The sequence below is a fragment of the Haliaeetus albicilla genome, chromosome 11 (genome assembly GCF_947461875.1).
Source record: "Haliaeetus albicilla chromosome 11, bHalAlb1.1, whole genome shotgun sequence".
In the NCBI taxonomy this organism is placed as follows: domain Eukaryota; kingdom Metazoa; phylum Chordata; class Aves; order Accipitriformes; family Accipitridae; genus Haliaeetus; species Haliaeetus albicilla.
In genome coordinates this window covers 36,602,592-36,621,209 of record NC_091493.1, presented here as the reverse complement: position 1 = coordinate 36,621,209, position 18,618 = coordinate 36,602,592, and the positions used below count along the sequence as shown (strand labels likewise).

At 40.1% G+C, this 18,618-nt stretch overlaps 1 protein-coding gene across 2 annotated transcripts in view; it reads right to left on the bottom strand.

Annotated features, from left to right (window-relative positions):
* Nucleotides 1-18,618, bottom strand: part of HTRA1 (HtrA serine peptidase 1) — a 34,081-nt gene that overhangs the window by 5,347 nt on the left and 10,116 nt on the right. For both annotated transcript variants that reach the window (XM_069797162.1, XM_069797163.1), the window contains exons 2-5: nt 11,879-11,978; nt 11,343-11,547; nt 1,226-1,420; nt 501-533 (exon numbers count right to left, since the gene is read on the bottom strand). In XM_069797162.1, the coding sequence (XP_069653263.1) occupies nt 501-533; nt 1,226-1,420; nt 11,343-11,547; nt 11,879-11,978 (533 nt within the window). The remainder of the gene's footprint in view (nt 1-500; nt 534-1,225; nt 1,421-11,342; nt 11,548-11,878; nt 11,979-18,618) is intronic.

The window sequence follows — 18,618 nt, the reverse complement described above, 5'->3', positions numbered from 1 at the left end:
GTCCTACAATATCAGCAAATAAACCCTAATATCCTGATAAATATGTGGGGTTTTCAACCCCCTCAGTGTGATTCAAAATAAAGGGGTAGGTATGTTTTTGAACCATTAAGCTGAGTTTCAGTATGCAAAAAAAAATATTGCTGGCTGCATGGTATACAGTGAAGGCAAACGCCTCAACTTTATATTCTGCTTTTTACTTACTGCAAGGCATAGGCAAAAAAAATTAGGCATTACACTTGCTCAAAACTATGCAAACCATAAACATCTTAAATATTGAAATCCAAGCATATCTTATGATTTGCCAACATAAACACAGACAAGTGATTCGTAAGAACTATGTGAATTTTGTGTAGTCAGCCAGATATCGAAAGCTCTGAATCACACTTCTGGTGTGGGGTTTTGTTTGCTTGTTGGTTTGGGTGGGGTTTTTTGTTTTGTTTTTAAAATAAAAAGTAAAAAATAATAAGCTTGACACTAAGCAAACTTAAAGAAACTCTTACCAGATTTACTAGGGGTCCTCCAGAGTTTCCATACTGAAAATAAACATATGGCAAGAACATGTTTTAATATCTACCTCTTAATTCATGGCAAGCACAACATAAAAGAAATTTTTGAAATATTTCTGTAGTAATTTTTTCATTGTCTATTAAATACGTGCAATAGAACAGTCTTAACTTCCAAACCCATTAACTACCCTTAATATCACCCCTTTTAGCTGAGCTTTGCAAATGCTTAGTCCTTCTTCTCTTGCCAGAGTAAGTTCAGAAAGCCAAGGTTTATCTTTTGTTTTAATAGTACCACACGAGCAACTTAGAAGATTTTAGCACAGCTCTGGGAGCTGTTAGTGAAGATTTCTTATAAGGCCAACAGTAGAAGTACAAAACCTATTGTTTTGCCTTAAAGCAGAAACAAACTCGAATCCTTAAACTAAGCTTGGCTTCTTTTTTAGAAAACAAATGATGGATTTCGAAAAGATATTTATTTGCCAGAGAATATTGCCTCCTCCCTTGTAATTTGTAAGAATTTTGAAGTGAAGGCAGATATTGTACTTGGGGTAGTTCCTTGGGGGATTTTTAAACAACAATCAAGTGCTGCGGCAACGCAGATGTCCATATTTACATGGATAAGAGAAAAGCTAACTATGTTCACTGTTCTTCAGAATTTTCAGAGTAACTATTAATGAAATCTAAGAGCTGAAGGGGACAAGGCTCAGAGCAGGACATACGTTGATGATGGCATCTGTCTGAATATAGTCCATATCGGAGTTGCGGAGCCCCAGCTCCTTCCCTCCACGCTGAGTGGTACTAACGATCCCTGTAGTCACTGTGTTTTGAAGCGAAAATGGACTTCCAATCGCGACCACGAATTCTCCTGGCCTCAAGTCTGCAGACTGACCAAGCAGAAGAACTGGCAATTTACCCTACAAATAAAAATAAAATAAATTAAAAAAAAAAAAAAGTTCTTAAGACACTTCTATATCCATAGAACAAATTCAACAGAAACATGAATATGTTAATAGAGCAGAGGGAAAAAAGAGAGGCTTTTATCCCTTGGGGATTTTGCTTGCTCTGTTTCCTTTCAGTATTTCATGTGGCTCTGTACAGAAACATCTCAATGAATTTCTCCTCCAAAGAGTGGGCTCTTTAGACTGTAGTACTTTTTCCACAACAGGTATCCATTAATCAAAAACAATTGAAAGACCAAAGGAATATTTATGCTCTGCTGTACAAAGCAAACATCTGATGATACTAGGAATGAGTTGTTTCCAACAGTTTCTTGAAATAATTAGCCAACAGCTCTGAAATAAAAATAATATATTAAGAGTGAACACTAAAGACTCATGAAAGCAACAGCCAAAGTGTATCAAACATGCATATGTATAGTTAAAAGCCTTTTATATTCTCAAAAGACACCAGCTAATGTTTCATCTTACTTTTTTTTTCAATGGAGTATCCTTCTAAATAATTATATTGCCTCCTACATACACCGATGTCTTCTAAGGGTGTTAGGATTTAAAGATTTTCTGGGATTTTTCTGTTATGACAGTAGGGGATACCATTATAGTTTCCTTTCAAGATCTTATCTCTAATATAAACATATTAACTATCACATTATTGAAGACATTCCCACTAAGACACAAAACATTCTTAAAATCCAGCATCAATAGAGATCACTGCAATTTACAGCAATTAAAAAAAAAAAGAAGAGGGAAGGTTGGATCCACACATCCTTGCCAATGCAATGGATCAAGGGAACCGACTATGATTTCTCCAAGACATGTTGTATCTGCACAGGCACTGAACTGGCTGGATAACAGATGATTCAACTGGACCAATAACCTCCCCACCGCAGCAATCCGAAAACAGCCAGGAAGTTCTTAAGGTCTGCTACTCACCAAGTAATTAAGGGTGTTCTGAAACAGATCATATTTCAAATAAATACTTTGCCTTTATTTATCACCTGCCTGCAAAATACGCATTGAGCTCCGCTTCTTTGCTTCGTATTTTTAAAAATCAGTCTTTACCCTGCCAGTGACGTTACAAATTTTCTAATCCTCTTATGTTTAACCTGTTGTCCAAATGATCCTGACCCTCTCCAGGTATTTAATCATGTCACTAGACTATTTCTATTAGCATCAACGGACCTGGACATGTATAAATTCAGGTTTCAACTTAAGGATTTGGAGGATTAGGATGTTACCCAACCCTAAATCAAAACAGAGGAAGTCTCAAGGGATGTATCTTTTGCTTGGCAAACCTAACTTTAACACAGCTTTCTTCCAAGCTTGCCCCACGTCAAAAATTCTTTCCTTTGCTCAGCAAGCCCGGCCCCAAAAGGAAAAAGGCATTAGTGTAAACTTTCAGAACAGGCCAGTGATTCTAGATGCAGCGGAAGCCCCACCTAGAGATTCACTTAACCAGCTTCCAAGGACTGGGTAACATAGTCACTTTATTAAAAATCAGGGTATCTTCAAGGTATTCTTGAGCTGTGTACCTAAAATGGAGGTACAAATTGGCTTAATACTCCTTCCTGTAATTCATTCCTTCCAGAAAACTTGTAAAGATGCCTTTTTCATCCCATACCTGTTCCAAAGCACACAGATTTATGCACCTCTACTTGACGGGATCCAAAAGGTATATACTGTGTGCTCTTGCAGCAAAGAAACAAGGTAATATTTAGTATGCCCTGATTATTTGTACATATTCCCAAGTTAGTGATAACTTTGCTTCAGAAGTTAGTAAGAGCTGAATCATTATTAAATTTTGGCAAAAAAGGGAAATACTACGTGTTTAAATTTGAAATCAAGAGCTAGCTCTTTAGAGGTCTTTTGTCATCAGCTGTTTGAAAGCCTGTATCGATAAGTCACCCTTAGGGACAAAAATCCAGTAACATAAACTAACCCAAATGCCCGTCACTTTGTATTTTTTTCACCTACAGTTTTATTTCAAATGTCCTAGGAGATATGCAGTGTCTATAAAGTAGAAAGTAAAAAATAAAGGCATTGGTCATCACTATATGCTGCTGCAAATACAGAAGTTATGGTTTTAATATTTAACAAGCCTGGTCCCGTGTATCCTTTATCCAACTTTGTTACAATTCCACCAGCAAAATTTTACTCAGATGAACAGATTGTTTTGATAAAACTCATTGCCAAATCTCAGACAGGGTAAGATGCTCAGTGGAAACTTATCGTTCAGTCTCCAGACAGCAAGAAAATAATTAACCAACTGCTTGTTAAACCAAATCAGTTGGAAGAGCAACAGAATAGGCAATACAGTAAGGAGAAAAACATTTCCCTTTCTAATTATTTTTGAGAGGAAAGTTTTCACAACCAGCAATGCCCTAATAACTACTAAATAATAACCATCCCTGGACCCTATCAGTGCCACAGCCATAGATAAACCCAACCAAGGTTGTGGCTTAATTCTGGGAAGGATACCCAGTTTCCCCATCACGTTTGCAGCGCAGCAGACAGGCAGCAACATCCCAAGGCAACGCTGCTGAGCGGTTCATCATCTCAGACCACAGCCCTGACTCCAAGGGACCTCTCCAGTACAGCGGGGAAGAGGCAGCTATGATTATCTGTGCTGGGAAGCATGCAGTATATTCAACACAAACAGCCCCATATGGGTATTGTTTGGATAGAGAGAGCACGCTGGCCCTTCCTTCTCTCGCCAGATGCTATTAAGCTTACGTAGCACGTGTTTTCAAGATGTTGTTGGTCAAGAAGCGCATCTCTTTTTGGCACTGCTTTTCCTTATTTAAAAAAAAAAAAAACCAACCAAAACAACACAAAAAGTGGCTTTTGTTTGTATCCCAGTACACTTAAAACGGATACTTCATAGAGAAAGAGGACATTTATCAGAAATGAAACATGGACAAGCAAAAGAAAACAGAATTTTTTTTTTTTCCCATTAGTAGAAAAAAAAAAGACCGGTCGTGTACAAAGTTAAAGATTTATACAATGTTCCTGAGTTATAAAAACAGTCACGAAGCCAAAATCGCATTTGGCAGCAGAAAGAAAATACATGAACAATCTCTGACTAATACAATTACTTTTGATTGTGCTGAGTTTTCAAGCCTATGCCTATACCAGCTAGGCTTCAGTTCAAAGTCTAACGCTGTATGGATTGGCTGTGGGTCATCCATGTGATTCAACATGCCTTCTGGAAAGAGTTTGGCTAACCTTCCTTTTCCCAGGAACAAGAATCAATTGCTAAAATTGCCTTGTTCTGCACATATTATGAAACATAGCTTTGGAAAATGTGTTCTCTGTTCCTTATGATTTTGCAGTGTGGTGCAGAGCACACTAACAGCACTGCATGTAAACACTCTCGTTAGTGCCTCTGCAAGTAAATGCCATAAAGAATTGGTCATGATGAGTATATGCATTGTAGTGGCTTTAAATCTGGGGTTTTCTCTCTAAAAAAGCTTAAAAATAACATTGCCACATTCAGAACTAAACTTTCCACTATCAAAAAAACCCAAGCATTCATTTAAATTGTAGAGGTGGTTGTCAAGTGAAATCAGTATAAAACCAATCAAAATCCCTGGGCATCAAGTGATCGAATGGGAAGTATGTCCTTCTGCAGTCCACAAGAGGAGCACTGGAAACGCAGGGCAAGCACTTACAGCAACGTTGTAACCTGAATCATATCAGAACACCTTGCCTGTGCCCTCACACCTTCCACTGGCAAGCTCTTGCCTAGGATGTTAAGACAGTCCTTGTAAACTAAGCTTAAGTGCTTGGGTCTGGGGCCCTTAATAACTATACTTAATAAAATGGGCGTTCTTCAATTTTTACATAACATCTGATGGTCATCAGGACGATGTAACTACTGTCACAACTCATGATTCTCTTCGGTTAACTATAGATTTGCCACAACAGTTAATTGAAATCCCAGGCAAACGAGCATGCCTTGCAGCACAATGAACGGGGAGCCAGAAACACCCAGCACCTAACCCCAGCTTTCCCAGTGACTCACTGCATGACCTTGGGCAACACATAACATCCTTTCTTTCCCTCTGATTTTCATTTGATGAAGCCTCAGGGCTCTACTGGGATTCGTGTTTACTCAATAAAACAAATCTGCAAGCAGGCATTCTGCGAGTACACAGAAATAGGACTAAACATGCAAAACCATAAGTGGCACATGACTCACTGTTTACACCCAGCCAGCGAAGGAGCCATTAATTAGCGTTAATATTTTAAGCCTTTCTCATCCCAAAGAGCTTCAGACATTTTTATACATGGATTTGGCTCAAACCCTGGATAAACATCACTCCCACAAAATGGATTTTGTGGATTTCCCAAGAAACAGCTTCATCCAACAGTAAGATGCAGCTATCGTTGCACGAGAGATTAGGACAAGTATAGAAGAAAAGCATCATCAGCTGGGAGTTGGATGTTCATCTGATGTACATTACCAGCATAACTTGAGTCAGGTAAAATAAGTGGAGCCTGGATGAATCAGCTCTGCAACTAGAAGAGGCAGACAGCATGCAACCACCAGCAGGCATGGCCAGAGCCAGAGAGAAATAAAAACCAAGAGACAGACGGCCATAACCAGTAAGTGTTTCAGTTGGAACTTTTTCATCCATGAAACAAGTGAATCTGTCTCTATGTTGGCACAGAAAGCAAGTAAATCCCTTCTCTGCACTGTAATCCCCTTCGTTTGTGGAAGGAAGATCACGAATATGCATGAAGCAGTTTGCAGTCCAATCATTCTTCTGATGAAGAGGAGACAAATGTTCTGTTCCGAGTTCAATTTGTGTTAAATAGCAACAGATTTCCGTCATACTTTTTATTTTTAGGTGGAAAAGAAACAGATGCTTGTATAGTACGCTAATTCAGCTGTAAGAACTCTGGCAGGACATGTAACTTCCCTAGGAATTGCATTTCTGTTCTCATTAATGAAACTATTTAACTTTCAGAATACGTTATGGCAAAATAAAAATGCAGGCCATGAGCATACAAAAATGTAGAGTATCATCTGCAATCTAGAAACTGCTTGACAAAACGCCAACGAAAATTAAAAACCCAAGCTGAATGCATTACAAGCCTCCAAAAGTATTTCATCTATAGTTAGAAAAACAAAACTGACTCTCCTTATCTAAATATGGAGCATGGGAAGCTTGCAGAAAAAAAGAAAAAAGGATGAAGCGTTGTTTTGCTACGTCACCATGATTTCAACTACCTGGCAAGATATTGCTGTTCTCCTTTAAAATAAAATAAAATACCCTGGTGCTGGCAGACCCACCCTGGAGGTGTGTGAGCATTTTGCTGTGTGGGGAGCTGGACCAGCGCATCGTCCCCACAGCGAGGGCTACTAGGAGATGAGGATGGCAGGAAACGACTGCTGCCTAAACTGATGAGTAAACAGGAGTTAACATCCAAGCTTTTTACAAGCTATTTCATTTCTATGGGTCCTGAAGACTTCTGGAACCAATATATGGGCTTCCTCAGGCTCTCAAGAGGAAGCAATGCAATATCCAGTGACAGATTTCAAAGTAAAACAGCATTTTAGAAAAGCCGCTTACATCTGGAATTCAAGTAGTTTGGTTTTTCAAAATGTGGGCTATTAAAATATTGATACACAAACAGGAAAGTTTGCTTTCCTGCTTCCTTCAGTTTGTACACACAGGGGGAAAAAAAGCAAATCCCCTCTGACCACAAAGATACAGACGCTGCATTGCCTCACAAAACCACCGAAGGAACGAGGGCAGAAGGTCTTGTTGATTTAAAAGCGTCAAACTAAGTGGTTATTACTAAGATGCAGGGAAAACCTTAAGCAAAACGGTGAAATACCACCACAGATTAGAGACTGGTCACAAACCCACTACTGCTGTACCATGTAGATGCCAAATCCTGCCTGGGATACAGAAGGCAGTAACTGGTCACGCTGAGGAACAAAAATCTTCAGACCCTGGCATGCCTTCTGTGACATAGGTGCTACTTCAGAGTCAGTGAGAAGTGTCTCATGGCTGGTTTTTAAGCATGTAGGAAGAAGATACACCTCAAAATAAAGCCGTTCACCATGCTCCCCTCTTCTGTACTCACTGTCAAAACATAGGCACCTGCCACAGAGATCATCTCTGCAGGCAGAATCCAATTTCCAGGGGTGAAAGGGGTCTCCAGGCAAAACCCACCTCCATCTTCCACTATTTTTGGCTTCCAGCTCGATTTGGGTGAGGGCACAGGGCTCTTTTCTAATTCTGCCCTCCATTAACCCCGACATTGTCCATTAAACCACCCTAAAATTTTCTTTCCTCCTCCTGGTGTTTTCAGCAGCTGCATCACACATTCTCATTTAACAAGGTAGTTACTTGTCTTGAGATGAATTTCATAAGCAAGCTCTGCCAGCTCAAAAGCATCTGTTAGCTTTGGAGTGTTGTGCAATACTTTTGATGGATTTCAGGCTCACTGCAGTATCACACGTGCCACACAGGGTGGATTATTTCACCAGCCTCTGCCTATGCTGCCAAAGTCCAAATTTTTCTAGGGAAGTTTTATAAATTTTGCATGTTCATATCCAAATTGTCTGCAACTGCACTGTTTCTTTCTAGTATTGCCGTCTCCTCAAAGCTGTTTCCATTTGGAAGGATAGTTATATGACATTCACGTTTACCACACTTGACTCCAGTCTTACTTCCTACTTTCAACACTTCAGCAAACTGTTGTGTCTCACTATGGACACAAGAAATACAGTTTCTCTCCTTTACAGACTGTAAAATTAAGCGTATTTTAGGATTAGAAGAACAACTCCAAGATTTCTGTTCCTCATTGGCTGCAACATGTTTTTCCATGGAGAAGAATTTAATCAGGGAAACAGTTCATCCTTACTGGTGCCCAGATTTTACCACCCTCTTTCATTTCCTATTGCACTCAGCAAAGCCAATTTAGTTCTAGTAATGTCTTTGGCCAGATGTTCACACCTTAAAGAAAAACAGCATGCAAGCTGCTGCAAAAATCTTAACAGTTTTAGGAATACCAGCTGACAGCCTAAACTCGTACTTCAAGCCCAGCTCTGTTCCTAACCACAGAGGCATTCTTCAGCCTTCAGATCCTGCCTTAACATGCCACACAAAAACAGAAGAAAAAAAAATTTCTGCATCTTTGATATCATCTTCAAATAATTTATTCAAAAGGAAGAACTTCACCTCTTCAGAAAAATTCTTAGGGATGGTTTTCATGCTATACCCAGATTTTTAAAGGGTTATTTGTACCGCCAAATTGACTTCTTTAGTCATCAAATACATTTCAACTTCAACAAGTTACTACCTCACACTACCTGTGATTTTAAAAAGCCTTTTATGAATCTGGATGATTGCAAGGCATTTCAGTACAAAAAGGAAAGCTCAAACACTGAACTTGAATGGATAAATAAAAATGTCACATGAAAGTTCAGTCATAAAGTCAACTTTTCAGCTGACCGCATTTCCATTTTAACTTTTTGTGAACACTTAAAATTTTGCAATTCTAAGTCTCCAAGTGCAACACATCATCTGTCCTGCAAACAGAGGTGCCTCAGGACTCACCTTGGATTGGCATTTCCCAGTGCCACGTCACTAGAGCTAGCTGGAAAACTGGTCTCCCATCCCCAAAAAACCCCAAGCGATACTTTCCCCAAGTCTTCTCAAAATTATCCTGAGATGCAACAGCCAGGGGCCAGGGGGAAACAACATACGAGGTACTGGGTTGTACAACTGATAGGACACTTACCAAGGGTATGTCAGACCCAAGTTTATATCCATATTCTACCTAATTTAGAGCAGAGATGGGAAATTTGATCTCCTGCTACCCAGATGGATGTGCTAAGCTGACATTACGCAAGGAAGACAGCAGGGGACCTGCTCACCTCCTTCAGCAAGAGCTCAGCCTCCAGGCGCTGAGGCACTTCCCAAAGTTTCATTAAAACCAAGACTTTTTCTCATAGACAACTGAATATTATTAACAGGTCAATCCCTCCCCTCTCCACCTCCAAAAAGAAAAATGTAGCTGATTTGGCTCTAGATAGCTCTAAGACAGAAAAAGTGCTCCTGCCTTAAAGAATTTGCAAGTATATATAAACGAATTAGGTTGCAATGCTGATGTGCTTTTAGCAAAACAGGGTCACAACCACGTTCAAAATTTAAATTGCTGGAAGAAGATGACTATCATTTAATTACAGAGCAGTAATTTTTAAAAAAGAAGAGTATCTGCCATCTCGCAAGTCATAACTAGAATCGCCAATTCCAGTCCTGTTTAGCAGTGGTTTCCACTACAGGCAACTCATCTGGCTGCATTCTCTTTTTTCCAAGCTGCTTCCAGTCTTCCATGTTCTCTCTTCCCACAAGCAGCTTACCAGGGAAATTTTGGAGCCATTTCTTTAGGGTATCAAAGAACATAAAACTCTACATCTGCTCTCTTCTTAAGTCCCCCAAATGATCTGTCACATCAGTTCAATGTCTCCTCTCTTTGACACACCAGCTTCTCTCTTCTCCGAAGCTCACCTTCCTATTGTTTCAAGTCCTTTCCTTCTCACCATCGTTTTCCGGTCTACTTTGCCCACCATGTTGTGCAGAATTCCAATTTTAAATCACTTTTCCAGCTGCACTTCACTCCCTGCCACATCCTACTCAGCCTAATGCTGTCAGTTCTTATCCTGGGGATCTTTCTCTTTGCTTTGTTACTGCAGATCTGCTTTTGCTTATTTTAAGATAACATTGAGAAAAGAAGCAATTGGTAAATGTGTACATAGGTTACCTCAGGAAAACGGAGGTAAAAACAACATGGCAAAAACCATTCTTGGTATCGTTAAGGTTTTCTGCCATGTTGCTGTTAAGAAGCTTTTAAATAAGAAAAAAAGAGAGAGTTTTAAATGACAAAGGTGGCAAGGGAGCAGCAGGAGCACTTCGTATCTTGGGTCATCCAAGAGTTCTGCATTAGATGTCTGGTTTAGTCATGAACTCTGGCACAAACACTTTTGACCTCACTGGGGAATAGGTCTGAACTAAAACAACACTGCAAGATCTACAGATTTTTGAGTCATGTGTTTCAAATGAGACGTTCTTGCCTGTTAAATTTGGAGGTGATTAACTAATAGTCCAAACAAGCGAAACCAATATGAGCAGCACCCCAAGCAATCACATGCATCTAATTGCATCTACATTACACAGTATTTCAACACAATATTCCACTTGCGCTACATTGTCGACGTGCGCAGAACCGCATGACAGCTTTCCTGCTGTTGCAGGAGGCAGAGTAACGCTGACAGCCATATGTTTGAGATGGAGGGAGACTACGGATGGGAAGTTGCATTCCCATTTGTTCAGAAAGCCACTTGCAGTGTAAGAGCATCTTTCCAGGCTGGCTTTAACTTGCAAGTTCAAGATACTTCCTAACATATTTTCCATTTTAGTATCTACATAAGCGTGGTACTTCAGAGGGACAAACGCATCCTCTAAAAGCAATTTGTGACTTCAGTATAGGCACACAAGAAAGACTAATGAGTCCCTCTACCAACCACAAGGGAACATCCACATTTCTTCTCAGAGGGAGAGTTATATTAGCCAATGCGTGTGTAAACCAGCCAGCAAACCATGTTGTTGGTTTTTATTTTGAGGACGCATACCAAAGTGCTACATACTTGCTTGCACTACACTGAGAGGTGATAAAATTAACCAGTACCAACCCCAAACTTGGCTTTTGAAAATGTGTATCCACCTAGCTCAAATATTCTCTGTATACTCAGACCACTAAACTACCAGCCTTTCCTTCAAACATGAAAATTAGCAATAGCTTTTGGAAAGGAAGATACTAAATTAAGAGGATTAAAATGTGTCTTACTTTAACGACTCACCTGAGAATCTATTTTAATTAGTGCAATGTCAGCTTTTTCATCAACATCTTTAATTTTAGCTTCATACGTTTCACCATTCTTCAGCTCCACCTTCACGCGGTTTTTGTTGGTGACAACATGGGCGTTTGTCACTATCAGTCCGTCTTCTGAGACAATGAACCCTGAACCACTGGCAACAGGAATCTCCCTCTTTGAATAAGGAAGTCTAAAAGACATGGGAAAGAAACATTTATCGCTGCAGAAAGTTGAAAGATCACAAATCACTCCAAATAACATGCAGCCAAAAAGAGTTTGGTGGGTTTTAATGCTTTAGGATATCTACTGTTACTTACTATCATTAACAAGACAATGCACATGCATTAGTTTAACTTTTTTTTTTTTTTGCCAGAACTCTTAAATTATCTTTAATTCTTAAGCATGACAAATATTTATCATCTCAAAAACCTCTTTGCTATTACATAGCATCAGTCAACGTTTCTGGCACACTGGCAGCTGTTTTCAAGAATACAAAAATCAAAACTAGGCGTCTTGTTTACTTGCGAAATAATTCAATGTGAACCACAGCAGGAGCTATCTTCTCCACTACATCTGCAATAAAGTTGTATTTGTGCCGCAGGCTATTAGGATGTTCTTGGCCTGAAATAGAAACAGAAAACATGTCATGAGTTCTTCAAATGACAGGAGAAGGGTCATTGCAAAACACCTGAATCAAAAAAAGCCCCACTCCTCCCTTTGTGAAAGGCATCTTGTACTTGGATCCCTCCATTACTGCTCTCGCCACTTTTCTGGATGGCCTATTTAGCCTGTATGGTCTTCTCAGATCAAACAAACAGGGTCTGTTCCTCTGCCAAAACAGGCCCCCTCAGGATTTTTGAAGTCTTACGCTGCTGCGTTTGTAAAATGCCGAGGACAACGAGGTCCTGACCCCAGCATAAGCCTACAGCAGCCGCTGTGGAAGTTTAACTCGGGTACGAGGTTTGCGCAGCCTCTCCCACTGGTGTGCCCGCACGGCTTGAACCACCAGCCTCTGCCCAGCACCTAAAGGTGGATGCACACTACGTACGCTCTGTGCAACCCTACTCAAGGCATCCTTTCCACTGATACCACCCGTGGTTCACCAGCTCCACTCAGGAGCCGATCCCATGTACTTTGGAGTTACCGAACCACCCTCAAAGGCTATAAAATAGATAGGCGCAGGAAAACAATGGGACCACAAAGCTCTGCATTCCTGGGCAGTGCTGTAACACAAAAGCTCGTGGTCACTGAGTATTCAAGGGAGGTCAGTGGGATTTTCAAAAGCAACTGGATACCAAACTCCTATTGTGGCCATCAGAAAACCTGTCTGCACCATCAGATGTCTAAAATTTCTGGAAAAAAACTCACAATTCTGACACAGCTCCCCTTTCTCAAGTAGTTCGGGGCCATTTTTTTTTTTCCCAAATTGGGAGCAACTAAGCAATTGGAACACCCCAAAGAGTTCTTTTGTATTTCCCTAGAGGCAAGAAACACCCTCTGTTTTCATTAGTCTTCCCATTTTATCTGATGCTTCCTTCTCATGTTATAAAAGCAAAAGCCAAATGTGCAATTGACTTTCAGATGAATATTAAAGTGCTGTGCTGCTCCCATCCATCTTTGCCATTTGGCTTCTAAATCCGTCCAGAGATTAAAGCAGTAAGCAGCTTGTGGATGCTGTAAGTGCCTGTGATGGTGTAACAGGACAATTGATTTGCAGAATTGTAGGAGATGCAGGACTATCCTATAAAAATATTCCCAACACCGATACCTGAATGACCTTCACTACCTGAAAACCAGACTGGAAAACTATGCAAAGTTTTACATACATACTGGAGGCAAAAAGAGATTCAGAGGAACAACTTGGGAACAAAACATTGCTGCTTTTAATACTAATCAGATACCAGTTTGATTCATGGGTGAACAACTGGTTTCAGGTGACTTACCAATGCCAGCAAGCATACACTGCCTTCATGAGAGGGGCGGATGCTCAACCCAAACACTATCTGATCACTCAAGAACGTGTTTATTCCCATTATACCCTGTGAAGCAGCTCAAGGGCTTTTAAATGCAATCAGTCATGAACAGCAGCTACAGCAGTAACCACATAATCCGCTATGTAGTTTCAGATCACAGTTCGGAGACGTTAATCTGCTTTATGAAGCAGGAACGTTGATCAGGAAACTGGTGTCCTCACCTACTCTTCTCCTCAAAACCATTCTGTGCTTTCTCCGATTTATGCATAAGCTGTTGTCCTTGGACTTTTATGCCAGAAAGGCAAAAGGCCTTGCCGAGTGACAAACATCAATTTACCAAAGGATTTACGTTCTCTTTATTAGAAATATTTGGTATCAAATGAACGATGCCATCGCTATAAAGCTGACAACTGTAACGGGAGTGTTTTGGAAAACTGGTAGGAGAATGGGAACTGCAGCTTGGAAGTATTCCCTCTCATTAAATAGGAGCTTTGACAGATTATCAGATTGGATTAACGCGATGTTGGGATAAAACTCCACAGGGCACTACTGTATCCATCAATATGTTTTTTGATCACTGCTTATAAAATGATTTCGTCTCAGTTACAATGCTGTAGACATTCAAAGGTCACATCCTGCCCTTGAAAAAGAAAGCTCCCACGGATGAGGGAACTGCACAGGAAACACACAGCTTTTTTTTATGCCTTCAATCTTTTTTGCATTTAGCTATTCAAGAAGAGAAAGGATGCCTAAGCTGCACATGGTAAGACTACTAATACTTGATCTCAGAGAGCTGCCTTCACTTTGAGTGGGAGGCTACAAACGCCAAGATTGCAGAAGGGACAGTATTTTGTGTATAATTTGCCTCCTTGCGCAGTCCCAAACTAAGCTGCACAGTTAAAAGGTCAAAATTTCATAGTCTGAAAAAGTTAGATAATAAATACTGATTCATGGCATACTGACCTAAAAAGCTTACAACAGCTTGCCACGCCTGTCTATTGCTTATGTATTAGGAATTCTTGCATTGTGTAACACAGTTTTGCAACAGGTCTTGAACAACTGCCCGTTTAAATGGAAAACATACCTTTTTAAAGCAAATAAACAAAAGTCAAACTACCATTCAGATGAATTCATTGATGAATGCTAACAACAAAAAAAAAATCCTATCAACTGCTCTTTACCATCATGGGATGACACAAAATCTGAAGGCTATAGTGAAATCATTAATATGTTGAAAATTTCTCCTATCAAAAAATGAGACCAAAGTGGACACGTGTGCATGCATAGCATTTGCCCATTACGTACATACTTAATGCTCACCATAGCTAATTGCTCTTTGGGATTACCGAGCAATGCACGTGGGAGCTGAGAGGTGCACTTATCTTTCCTATAAGCAACCACCACCATGTAAAATTTTATCTTAGATTTGAATTACCAGAAGACACAGGCTACTATGTGGAAGCCTAAATTGCCATTAAACCGCCAATAATACAAACCTAATATGAGCAGATGCTCATTCCTCAACCACCAAATGGTAGTTTCCAGGCATCACCAGCCACTGTAGAAGACAGCGGTGAAATTCAGAACTTCTCAGGAGATACTTTCCTCTTCTCTCTAACACACGTACTGATAGTTCAGGGTCTTAGTAGAAAATACAGTTTTAAGAGTGGAATGGGTATCATGCAACATTCTCCAAGTTTCCAGGTTTAAAAAGCTGGAGACTGCAGTGGTTTAGTGGACTGTGCTTGACTATTAAGCAACAAAAAAGCAATAGCTTTAAGTTTTGATTGATGATATGGACTATTTAATCCCCAGTACATGTGTATTCTCATACACACATCCAACCACAACATTCTTCCTGACTAACAGGCACCCCACAAGCAGGTGGCCAGCTCTTTACTTCCGTGCTTAAATTGGTCCCAAAAATGTAGTTTTCTCAGCTCAAGAGTGCTTCTTTGGTTATACTGGTTTGGTATAACCAGTGTTGAATTCATGAGAATAAAGTTTCCCCAATTTTCTGGCCTTTTTCTTTAAACCACACCCTTCTGGAGCATTGTTCTTAGTATTTTCTTTTTTTTTTTTTTTTTTTTGTTTTGTATTTGGTGTTGGAGATTTTTGTGGGTTTTTTCTGTTTGTTTTGGTTTGCTTGTGTTTTTTTTAAAATTTTAAATCATTGAGAGGTGGCCTTGAATAAAGCTCTAGCACCTAAATACCATCAGGCTTCAATGTTCAGATCTTTGCAGACTGTTCCTCTTTCTATTTATATGCTGTGATTATTGTGTTTTGTAATGTTTTTACTGAACTATTGCACAATGCCCTAAATGCCCATGAGCATGGCTAAGAAAACTTTATTAATGACATTATAAAGATGATGGTTGTGAATTCAGCTGATGATCAAAAACTGACTTAAAAAAAAACATAAATAGGTTACAGCATGAAAAATTCCTGAGGCAACTAATTCTTCAGGGACTTCAAAGGTGTGCTGGCTGTCAGCCCTTGAATGAAAAGGAAAATCTCTGCCAACTGACATTAAGAGGGCTAGTATCAGTAAACAAACTGCTAGGAGGCAAGACAGAATACCAAGCCATGGAAAAAAAGCACACCCGGCTGTAAACAACTGAAATAATTTGGTTTCACAAAGATGAGCCAAAAAGCATATTAAGATCTAGGTGCTGATTAGGTCATTACTCAAAGTGGCATTGATGCTTTAATGCTTACAATTCACACATGCTGCTTTTGGTAATATTTTCAGCTAAACTGACGAGATGCTTTGGAGATAGAAATCTCATAAAAGTAACCTCTCCCCTTCAGTTGTGAGAACTGTATCTGCTGTTCTGGAAGGTCTTCTCTCAGCGTAGGTCCACCTCTCATGAGAGCAGATCTTCACACAAAGCTTTAGGTACATCTTGGTCAGAAATGGATCTTTTTCCCCATCCAGTTTTCTTATGTTTTCCCCCTTTCAAACAAGGGGGTTCTGCTCCCATCCATCGGGACCAGCTCAGCTCCCTGCCCATTCTCCTCTGCTTCCCAACTGCATCCAATGCAGCTAGCCTGGGCTTAAGGCATCTCAACGGTCCTGTGTCTCCTTTCCAGGGTCTGAAGTTAGAACCAACACGGTTATCATCCCATTCAATGGGACCTTTTGTCTTGGACACAGGGAGGGGGAAAAAAGGGACACCCCAGTAAACACCAGCAAGTCTCTCCCTCCCACCCTCACCTGGTGTGACCTCCCCAGATATTCTCAAGTCCTAAGTCAAAAAGCTCAGATTCAGTCTGGAATCAAGCCTTCTTTAAAAGCAGCAAGAAACTTTCACTCCCATTAAGATTAAAAAAAACAAACAAAAAAACCAAAAAACAACTTCCCATGAAACAGTAATCATCCAAGACAGCTGCAACTATCAGTATTTGTAATTTTGTAACTGTTAAAGAGGATGCTCCTATGCAAATTGCAGGGAGGGTGGAGCACCACCTTCAGGTTCATCATTAAAGATGCTTCATATTGGAAAAGTGCAACGCCCCTGTCCTTCCAGGGGAACGAAATTAAAGTACCCTTTGGGTTTGCTTCATGCTTGTACCTGAGCAGCAGCACGCTCAGCCGGGAGGGCTGTTTCACCCCTGCCCCGTTCATCAGACCCAGTGTTACCATCTCAACTGGTGGGGTCCCATGGTCTGCTAACATCAGCCTGGTGCCGGTGGAAGAAAATGGGGGTTGGATCCAGGGATCTATGGTTAATTTATGTTTTCCCATTAACTCCATAATGATCACAAGTATGTCTATGAAATCCTTGCCCAGTAACACAGAGTACAAGCAGAGCCGACGCAACCTGCTGAAGTTTATGGGCTAACTAAATGTATTAAGCTACCCAGGTTGCTGAAAATAGATAATTGCTTCCTCCTGTACTCGCTGCTTAACATTATATTCAGATACACAATCCCAGGTGCATATGCAGACTAGAGTCTGAAAGAACAGCTTGGGTTTGGGTTTCTCTGCAGAACGAAACCAGAAGGGCTTAAGTATTCACGAAACCTCTGGGCTGGCAGAACCTGTGACTACTAACCCAAACCACAAGACTGTAAAGTTTTACTTGGAAAACTTCCACCCTCCCAAATAAAACTCCAACCGCTGGTGTTTGTACAAACTCCTGTTCATGTCATACAGGAAAACGTTAAAACCTCTGACGCTACTATGGAAACACAAACTGCAGCAAATGTGCTTAGCTCACATGAAAATGGTGGTATCAGCAAGCTCCACTGGAGAGACACAAGGAAAAAGTGATGTATGGGGATCTGCTGCCACGCTTTTTTTTTTAAATTACATAAAACTGCAAGCCTAAATATTCCGCTTCCTATTCAAGGATAAATTGTGTAATACACCAAAAAAGGATATTACGCAATGAAAACACTTAAGAAAACAAGAAACATTCTACGTATCGTAGACGATTTGCTTAAGAACAACTTTTAAATCAATGGAGGGAATTTTGAGAGGTCTAAACCACAGCATCTTGCTCATAAAGCTATTGCATCAGTTATTTTTTCCCTGTATAATCCAAGGAGAAACTAAACACACTTCACAGATTTCCGAGAAGAAAATCTGTATTACTGTGACATGCCTAAAACCAAAAATATTTTCATAGCACTAAATAATGGAGAGACTTTGAGCATTTTATTCTACCAAATAGTAAACTGCAGAAATCTGGTATTCACTTAAAATATTTCCTGCAGCAAGAACCACTGCAAGATTAAAGTGAGGATTTAAAGTAAAATTGCTTTTTGGCAAGAATGCAAACTTGCAAAGGGAAAATAAAGTCCATTTTCATCATCATAATATTTAGATGACCAACTCTTTCTTGACAACCTTTAACAAGGACTGTCACATACACGAGAGATTTTGCAAATAGCAGGCTTTGAAATTTGTATTTTCCCTGCTAATCCAAAAGCCTGAAGCCATTAATTTTAATCTCTGATTTTAAACAAACAAACAAACAGGCTGCCAAGCTAAACAAAATAGGGAATCTATACAAAAGTTTGTAGAACAAAACAGCTCTCAAATTAATGATAACACAAAACAGTTTCCAGACCAGCATGTGGTTGCTCATATAACATAGCACGTTTGAGTACAGAAATGAAGGTGAATAAATTGCACGTTTTAGTTGACATTCCCAACAACAAAAGCTGACTTTACTGATTTTCAGGGAGAAGGGTGTGAAAGAGTAGACAAACCCCAACCAAGCAGCAGGATGGTCCTGCCAGTGGTGCAGAGGCTGCTGCCATGCACTGGATAGCTTGGT